Source organism: Cydia pomonella, chromosome 3, assembly GCF_033807575.1.
Source record: "Cydia pomonella isolate Wapato2018A chromosome 3, ilCydPomo1, whole genome shotgun sequence".
Lineage (NCBI taxonomy): Eukaryota > Metazoa > Arthropoda > Insecta > Lepidoptera > Tortricidae > Cydia > Cydia pomonella.
The window spans coordinates 7,195,613-7,205,482 of NC_084705.1; the positions used below are offsets into that span (position 1 = coordinate 7,195,613).

The window sequence follows — 9,870 nt, forward strand, 5'->3', positions numbered from 1 at the left end:
CTATGACACTGACTGTTGTCATGTCACTGTTGTTTGATTGAAGCCAGCATATAAGCCGGAGAAAACTAAGATTTTTACAACTATCGTGAATTCAAAGTTAGTTTCCAGACGTATTAGTTTGCAAGTATATATTTTAACATTGACCACTTATTAAATGCATGCGTTTTTGGCTGCCAACAACAGTGCATTTTGTTTATACTACATTTCAGGTTATCTAGAGAAAAGGACGCCATCAATTAAGTTCTATATAAACGTAAATCAGCAAAAATGGACAAAAGCAAAGAAAAGGAGGAACAGAGTATCATGGATAAATCCATGAGATCTGTTTTTGGTACGTACCTGTTGGAATAATTTCATTTGAACGTTTGGAATCGAACAATAATTCACTGTTTTTAATTTATAGTTGGTAATATACCATATGAAGCAACGGAGGAAAAATTAAAAGATATATTCAGCGAGGTTGGACCAGTGCTGTCATTCAAACTGGTGTTTGACAGAGAGACAGGAAAGCCTAAGGGCTATGGGTTTTGTGAGTATAAAGATCAGGAGACTGCCCTCAGTGCCATGCGGAATCTTAACGGCTATGAGATTGGTGGCCGTTCCTTGAGGGTAGATAATGCGTGTACGGAGAAATCCAGGATGGAAATGCAAGCCCTGATGCAAGGTCCCCAGGTAAGTCTTTAATATTGGTCAAACCTATTAGGGGCATGTTTTTGTTATGAACACACATAAATATTCATATTTTTGAGGATTTCCTACAGATTACATAAATAATTTATTTGTTCTATTAGTGTGAGGGTGTATTTCATAATCTGGAATGATTTCAAGCAAACATCACTTTTTCTAAAATCAGTGTTCTATTCTGTTTAGGTAGAGAATCCCTATGGAGAGGCTGTGGAACCAGAGAAAGCTCCAGAAGCCATCAGTAAGGCTGTGGCAACACTGCCACCGGAGCAGATGTTTGAGCTGATGAAGCAGATGAAACTTTGTGTCCAGGTGAGCACTTCCTCATCCTTCCTCTTAAAGACCTATGCACACTGGGACAGAATGACAAATGATTTTGCCCCCGGTCAGTGCACACTAGCTGCTTAGATACTATGGCAATCCAGTGGCCAAACAGCAGTACCAAAACATTCTGCTAAGGAGGGATCCCTGAGGGCAGTCTTCAATGCAGTGCCAAGAAATCCCTTTTGATGACACAGCATCTATTTATAACATTGGAATTTATATTGTATTGAATGTTGTTTGCTAAAAAATTAAATCCTCTGCCATGCCTTCCCAGAGTGTATAGGCCTTAAGTACACGCTTAAGGCTTTCCTACTGAACATCCAGTATCTTGCGGGTATGGTTTTCTGCAGGAGTCCGTTTTAGTAGTTTGCGTGCAGTATCCCTCAAACAAAATGCTCATGTTACTGTTACTATATTAGCATGTATAATACGTTTAAATGAATTTATATTCTACATCTAATTAACTTACAATGAAATGACTTTTATAATAAATGTATCATAAACCAGTAAACCTTACCTACAAAAAACTAGATGTTCAGTGGGAAAGAGCCCTTAAATAGAAATAGAATCCATATAACTTCGACTTTGACAGTCGGTCTGGCCTAGAGGCTGGTGACCAGGGATTGGAAACAGGTATTTTTTGTATGGGAACGAAAGTGGTATTTTTTCGTTCTTTGTTAATTATTTCATTTCTAATTAGGCAATCTAATCTAAAAACACAACTGAGTCCTCAACATTTGGTATCACAGAACTATATTTGGGGTATAAAATAAACCAATATATATTCGGATATTATTTCTAAGTTTATGCAAAAAACCGGTTCCAATCCCTGCTAGTGACCCTGCTTATGAAGCCGATGGTCCTGGGTGCGAATGCCAGTAAGGGCATTTATTTGTGTGATGAGCATAGATGCTTGTTCCTGAGTCATGGTTGTTTGTTGTTTTCTTTGTATTTCAGTATTTGTATATTGTTGTCAGTAACCACAACACAAGCCTTCTTGAGCTTACTGTGGGGCTTAGTCAATTTGTGTCAGGATGTCCTTTAATATAAATATAACTTAATGCCCTAAGTGCTGCCCTATTTTTAAGTAAAATGGGACTTAATGAAAACTTTTAAATAAAAACGTAAGTTAGTACTACCATTCTGTACAAAACAAATGAAATTTTCGTGTTAACTAATAATGAATAAATAATCATTTCTTCAATATTTTTTTCAGAATAATCCAACAGAGGCAAGAAATATGTTACTGCAGAACCCGCAGTTAGCATATGCATTACTGCAAGCCCAGGTCATCATGAGGATTGTAGACCCGGCCACTGCTGTTGTAAGTATGTAATTTAAAGGAGCTCAAGGCAAGTCAGTCTTTTGGGGCCTTGCTTGGAGAAAGATAAGGGCCCAGCAAAGACCCGTCTCTTGGAGCCTTGCAATCAATTCAGTAGTTTAGGCCATTGATCTCCTGTTAACTGTTATAAACTATACTATAAATCTGGTAGGTATATGATACCAAAGAGAACTTGAAATAGAGGTGGATTGTCAAAGAAAACTTTGTAGCCACAGTAAATTTACTACCATCATTCGACACAAGATTAAAATTTTTAGAACGCCATTTGACTGTGATCCTCATTCTTTCACTTATATGTGTTAGTTGTTAAATATCAAAAAATTGCGCCATAATCTAACCGGGCATCGGCTAAAGGTTGTTGGCGCCACAACCTTTAGCTGATGCCCGGTAAGATCGTTTCGATCGCTTTGATTTATTAGATGGCATTAAATTTACCTCTATTTCAATTCTCTTTGATGATACTGCGTACGATAGTATATATGTAGTAGTAGTATGCGGTATCTCGATCTGACTCGTGTCGCTTCTTAGGCTCCGTTTCCACCAGAGATGTGCGAGAATGCGTAGCGAGGGATGTGTTTGTTGAAAACCAATAAAATCACTGCATTTACCTATACTTACCCAGCTCAGCGAGGCTCCAGTGGACAATATTCTATTAGTTCTTAACACACACATTCCTCGCACATCTCCAATGGAAACGGCGTTTTAGACCACCAGTGATACTGTTTCACCTGGGTTTGTCACTGAACAGATAGATTTTAAGTCCGCTACTAGGCTTGTTTAGTACATGTACTAAAGTCAAAAAGACACAATTCCCTCAGCTGTACTAGACTAAACTATTCCCGAATGATTCTGCTATTAGTACATTTTAGTACACTACACGCGAAACGGAAAGAGAGCGAAGAGTGACACTGGCAGTAAAGCGAAGGGAATGATCCTACCGAACTAACACCGAGCACTTGCGAAGACGACCGAACGGTTCTCGGCTTATATGAGCAAGACAGCACATATCCGTCACTCCGTAGATAACAAATTTTGAATTACAGCACTTTAAGAAACGTCCTCATACACCATTATTTTACATTATTGTGCTCAGTTTTTCTCAGTGTAATACTGTACTAAATGTACTAAAAGACCATACTAGTACACATGTGAAATTGTATTAGTTTGGAGCGATCTTTTCAGTGAACGTGCACGCACAACTCTATCCGCAACCTACTGTTACACTACTGATAGTACTGATCAAATTGTTTCAGAGCATGCTTCATCCAAGCAACCCCGTGCCTCCCGTCATCCACCCTGGCGACAAGGTGCCACTGCCGAACCCTTACATACCCAACATGGCACCTCCAAGTAAATGCTTTCATTCTACTTTTACTAAATGCTACAGTTTGTAGTATACTAGGCTGTTAAATTGACTGACGTGATACACGCCAAGCAAGCTTTAAGTTTAAGTAGAAACCTTGCCTACCGCTTGCGTTAAGAATTGTCTGATATGATGCCACAACTGCTTTCTACCACTGCGCCGCTTGCTGTTGACTGGTCACGGTGTCCTCATACCCTGGAAGGTAAATGATCAAACATTGTACGGCACTTCAGAAAAGGAGCATACCTTCTGGTTCTACAGGTTTTGTAAAGGGTATATATATCTCTCGATTTGATATTACACTTACTTTATTCACGATAATATTATACGATGGAATTATAATTGACGCAAGTCTGCATGTATGAACAATATTGATTACTCTTTCACAGACCCACAACCACAGCCGTTGCTGGCTAATCCAGTACCGCCGCCGTCTAACCAATACAACCGTAAGTAAAATTTACATACGACATACAATTATATTACTTAAATAAAAGACAACAGTATTGAGCAGTTTTTTTCAAGCATGTAACATTACAGGTGTTCGGGCTATGTTACTCGTAGCTGCGAAAACAAAAAATTAAATTCATCTCCAACATAATGAGTGTTCCGTACAAAACTTTGTTCACGGTACACTTATGGAATCACTTTGGTTTTGCAAATCGGTTATATGCTATTTTTTTTTAACTCAAAAGTTTGACGGCTAATACGTCACAGACAATAGTGTGTAGTCCTATTATTTACTGCGTGGTTGTCCAGCGCGTCCGCCGGCAGCGATGGCGGACATCGACCTGCGCGGCGCGCGCGCGGCGGCGCCGGTGCTCGACCAGGACATGCGCAGCCTGCCGCCCATGCCGCACCCCGTGCCGCCGCCCATGCCGGACAGGTACATACTTCCCTCCTTCCTTGCCACTTCCCGTTATTTGGGGTCGGCTCTCCTCGTCCAAAGTCGGCCTCCGCCAGGACCGTCTGACCTGGGTTGTCGGGTTTGTTATATGGGTTCGCTCCAAACTGCTAGTGCTTACTTCACTGCAATGATGGCGGGCATACGTACATGATTCCTCAACCAGGACAAGGGTAGTCTGCCGCCCATGCCTCGCCCCATAGCAGCACAAGTACACACTTCTTGTCTGTTGGTTTAAAATTAATATATATTTTGTGAAATACGTATTGTAACAATTCGTTTTAACATGTACGTTCAACAACAACTAAAATAAATATTTGAACAATAAATCTTACAGTGAATATTTCTGTCCCAAGTGGTGCTCCCCTTGTGGAAACACAAGAAATGTAAGTTCTTCTTAAAATTAGACTTTTAGTAGAGGACTATCCAATTTTATTTCAAATAGGTAATATTGTTTTGAATAGCCATAAAATTTTCTACAATCGTTTATTTTTTAAGTTAAGTGGCGTCAGTTTACTTTTACGCTAATACGTTCGCTTTTACGTTATTTTTAAACACACAAACGTGTATCTTTTGTACAGTCAGCTCCAGAAGTAAAAAAAATTGGTCATTTTTACACGTTACACATTCGCGCTTGATATTCCTTCACGAATTACTGTTTACATATTTGTCATAAGTGTGAAAATTAATGCAGATAACAGACGTGCAGTTTGCGTAGTTTGTGCGCCCGAGCTCGCTTTTTCTTCGTATCTCGCACTAGTGCAAGATAAATAGCGAGGTGATGTCGAACGTCGAACAATGCGTTCTTCACTAACCCCACCCCTTGCGCGAATGTGTAAACACAATATAAGAACAGTCTATAGCTAATTTAACAATCGTAATCGTAACTACTTCTGCCGCTGACCGTGCAAATATAACTAGCCAGCCTAACGAATCTTGTTTCCCAGCGCGTACCCCCGCGACCCGCGCCTGGCGAGCGGCTTCAACTCGGACCCGCGCGTGAGGAACGCCGACCCCCGCACGCAGCCCAAGATGCCGCAGCGTGAGTATAATCAATAGAAGAGTGTTATACAAGGAAGTAAGACATAAAATTAAAGCCTGGACCAGATATATGAGCACGCGCCATATTGCGGAATTTCATTGAAACAAAATTTATCATACTAAACGAACTGTCAACAGTAATCATATATTTTTGGTCGGGCTTTATATTGATCGCATACGCATATGTATATCTGATTCCTATTGATATTTATAGATAAATGCCATATCTTCTGACTGACGTTAAAGTTGCTTTTTTTTTTCAAAATAAATCAAGTAATATTCATTTTGTAACTGTAATTTTGCGGCTCGGTAAAAGTTTCGTAGGTGAGCGTTCGCTATTTTCGCTAACGAGTAAACCTGGACATAGAAAGGGATTCAAACTTTATTCACCTGTCATTCGTTTCATTCCTCCCTCTACGCGACACTTATACCATGATTATTTATTTTGTCACAGAAATGCCGCCAGGAATGCCGAGCGTCGCACAGGCTAGAACCATACAGGGAATTCCTTCCGGAGCGTCCGACCAAGAAAAGGTGCACTTTAATATCTTATTTATTCCTATGCTCATAAGGTTCAGATTTGATCTGTCTGAAATTGTATAGTCACTTTTTTTGTTTATTAATTTGTATTTTTTTTTTGTTCAAATTGTTCAGAGACCCCCGAAAATTTTTGATGCGATGACGAATTAACTAAAAGTGAACCTTATTTCGTTGCAATAAGGTTTACAAATGTGTCAACTGTTGTATATCCTTAACGGTTTCTTTTTGCAGGCGGCGCTCATAATGCAGGTATTGCAGCTATCGGACGAGCAGATCGCACTGCTGCCGCCCGAGCAACGCGCGAGCATTCTCATGCTCAAAGAGCAAATCGCGAAGAGTACGCAGCAACGCTAATAATTCCGTCAATACCCTCCTTTGTCCCGATATCCTTTTCAAAGGACAAAATGAAATCGAATTTTGTACTTTAGAGGATTATTATTTCTTAACATAGGTATAAGTTTTTATTCGTAATAAAAATAACTAGCAATAAGAAAACAGCTGCGTAGCCAATGTATAATTCTACTTAGCTCATTCGAGAGACCGTGAAGCACATGCAGACACGTATTATAAATAAAGACTTCAAGATTAATTTGTTTTTATTTTCACAGTCACCTTAGGCCACCTTATCAATACCTGAATAAATATTTTTCAAGGTGTTTATCATTGAATTTTATAAGATTTAATGTCCTTGATCTGTTTCACCCTATTAATCTTAATACCTACACCACAATGCATAGGTAAGGTCAATAAAACGTGCCATTTAAACACCTACATGAATTGATAAAGAACGAGTCTTGCGTGTGTGACAAATTGCGAGACTAGGGTATAAAATTCGGGACGCCTTCACTCTGCTTAACTAGGTAAGGTATATTGGCCGTCAATGCACCGAAAGGTATGAAAATTAAACCAGGCTAACTTTCTAAACAGGAGGCAGGGTAGTGCCGTGCGAGCGAGTGAGCAGTGTGAGCACACGATGTTCTCGTAGGTTATTCGCGTCGCGGTATATTGCAATTAAAATAAAATCACGCGTTCTCAAATACTCTAATTTACAACTGAACGTTGGTTTCAGTGTTTATATTCTAGTCTAGCCTGAAAACGGGACAATCGGCGTCCATCGCGGGCTCTTTGGGGGACGCATACTCTTAGTGCTCCAGAAACGGGACGGTTGGCAACCCTGGTTCAAACCTAGGTTGTAGTGTATACAGTAAAAAAATCGAACCAGATTATTAAGTTACTGATGTTTAAAAAACCCCTAGTGGAAGTGTCAAACTTCAATGAAGTTATGACGTTTACTTTACACTTGCACCGGCTGAGCTATCAAAATCGCTGCCAACATAGCTTGGTCTGACTCTACGTTAACTCTCAAAAAGAAATCATTTTATGCCAAAAATGCTTGACATCATTTTTCAAAAGAGCTGACGTAAAAAATACCGCATCGAAACTGGTCCGTCCGTTGGAAAGCTACGATGTCACAGACAGACATATATTGGCGTCAAACATATACATAACACCCCTCTTTTTGTTTCGGGGGTTAAAATTTACAAAACTGCCTTAAAATAAAAATAAAAACCTTTTAAGGTTACCGAGCGTGCCCAAACAAATGAATAAAATACCAATGATATTAATTAATCATACAAAACGACTTGGTTGCAGTTCATATGCCCAAGGGTAGGGGGAGGGGCATAGGTATACTTAGAAATTTTATTCTCCTGCCCCCCCCCCCCTCTGGCGATGCCCATGCAAAAACCAGCCATGTAAACATTGTCAGGTCGGGTAAAAGTAAAACATGTACCTACCTATATCATGATACAAACATGATTTTGACTACCATCATATACTCGTACTATAAATAGGTCTAGCCCCCAATTGACATTTTATAAGATATAATTTTTAAGAAAAAAAAACCGACTTCATTGAGGGAGACCGGTGAAAGAGCGATTATTGTTGATTTGAGATTTCATACAATGAAATTAAAAAGACAGCATCCTACGCCTAATTATAGTAATTATGTAGAAAAGGAGGTAACATGTTTTTTTTTGCCACTGCACCCACCTTGACACATTTCAGATTTACCCTATGGTTGACTGGTAAGATACCTACCCGCAATAGGGTATTCGACTGTATTTAAGATAAATTATTTCAAACCATGCATGAAATAAAGAACCAGATAATTATTAAAAAAACTAAATAGGATAGAAATATAAAAATGTGCCTTGAAAACCTAACTGCTTGGCAAAGAGAACAAATTGCCAAACGTGAACTATGCATCATTGAAAAGTTCCGTTCTGTTCATCATCAGCAATTCCACTTCATCAAATGTCACTTCTACAAATGTAAATACTTGATTTGTTAATGAAAATACTAATCACTATATATATGCCTTTAACATTTGAGGAGTTCCCATCGTCAGAACTCGAACTTGACAAAAATTTGTCTTGAAAATCTAATTTACTTAACAAACACAGCGAAGAGGAGAAATCGCCAAACGTGTACTATGCGTCGTTGAAGAGTTCCATTCTGATCATCATCAGCAGTTCCACTTCATCAAATGTCACTTTTTTAAATGTAAATGCTTGATTTGTCAAAGAAAATACAAAAATCACTATATGTATGCCTTTCATATTTGAAGAGTTCCCTCGATTCCTCATGGACTCACTCGTCAGAACTCGAACCTGACAAAAAATTGTTTTGAAAATTTAATTTACTTAACAAACACAGCGAAGAGGAGAATTCGCCAAACGTGTACTATGCGTCGTTGAAGAGTTCCATTCTGATCATCATCAGCAGTTCCACTTCATCAAATGTCACTTTTTTAAATGTAAATGCTTGACTTGTTACAGAAAATACAAAAATCACTATATGTATGCCTTTCACATTTGAAGAGTTCCCACGATTCCTCATGGATCCCATCATCAGAACTGAGTTTTGACAAAAACGGGACCAATCTGTATATATATAATATATATTCAAAAAAAAAAAAAACAAAATCGGTTCAGAAATGACGGAGTTATGGAGTAACAAACATTTAAAAAAAAAGAAAAAAAAAACACAACCGAATTGATAACCTCTTTTGAAATCTTGAAGTCGGTTAAAAAGGCAATACAATGATTCTGATTACTAATATACCTAATAAAACAATAATTATTCAACAAAATTGCAAGATAAGGTAACATAGGTGTTATGGTGTTATAGGTCAATTGATTATTTATTATCGTCCGTACGTGATGTTTTTATCATTTTCATATCAGTTTGAAATACAATCTAATATTCGGGATGGTGCTTTGTCATCATTTGACTAGTAGCCCTTCAACGGTTCACAGCTGGAGTGAAAAAAGGTAACTTTTTTCCGGAAACAATTCCAAAAACCTTTTTGGAAACGTCCCTAAACTAAACCCTTGGCTGTCCCGTTTGATGGATTTTGTTCCACATATGTACTGTAGATACTGCACTATAGAATTTAAAAAAAATATAAGTAAACGAAAGAGTAAAGGGGAATATCCTGTTTTTTGAGTTTATTCCAACATTCAGTCGAAGTCATTTTTAATCTCCTAAACAGATCCTTAGGTAGGTATGTTATATCATAGTTTTGTACTAAAGTTTCAATGGACATAATAGGGTAGTGGCACCAATAGTTGAACAACTAGGCGACTACCGCAACTTTAACTTTCCAAT

At 38.5% G+C, this 9,870-nt stretch overlaps 1 protein-coding gene across 4 annotated transcripts; it reads left to right on the forward strand.

Moving 5' to 3' along the window:
- Positions 1–9: 9 nt before the first annotated feature.
- LOC133515933 (cleavage stimulation factor subunit 2 tau variant) lies at positions 10–6,787 on the forward strand. 4 transcript variants are annotated; one of them, XM_061848577.1, is made up of 12 exons: positions 10–124; positions 210–331; positions 404–672; positions 871–996; positions 2,225–2,332; positions 3,604–3,700; positions 4,103–4,162; positions 4,473–4,599; positions 4,974–5,003; positions 5,565–5,659; positions 6,113–6,192; positions 6,430–6,787. In XM_061848577.1, the coding sequence occupies exons 2-12, from the start codon at positions 268–270 to the stop codon at positions 6,550–6,552; spliced, it is 1,179 nt and encodes a 392-aa protein (XP_061704561.1). In that variant the 5' UTR covers positions 10–124; positions 210–267; the 3' UTR covers positions 6,553–6,787. The 4 variants fall into 4 exon arrangements, with proteins under 4 accessions (XP_061704561.1, XP_061704560.1, XP_061704562.1 ...); XM_061848576.1 differs by having other exon boundaries at positions 10–96; XM_061848578.1 differs by having other exon boundaries at positions 19–120.
- The last annotated feature ends 3,083 nt before the right edge of the window (positions 6,788–9,870 follow it).

What these genes read in the sequence shown, in the direction of transcription:
- LOC133515933 (XM_061848577.1), top strand. Translation starts at nt 268, where the DNA reads ATGGACAAAAGCAAAGAAAAGGAGGAACAGAGTATCATGGATAAATCC. An exon ending in TAGACCCGGCCACTGCTGTT is followed by an intron (nt 2,333 to 3,603) that starts GTAAGTATGTAA and finishes AAATTGTTTCAG; the next exon opens with AGCATGCTTCATCCAAGCAA. An exon ending in CCGCCGCCCATGCCGGACAG is followed by an intron (nt 4,600 to 4,973) that starts GTACATACTTCC and finishes TTCTGTCCCAAG; the next exon opens with TGGTGCTCCCCTTGTGGAAA.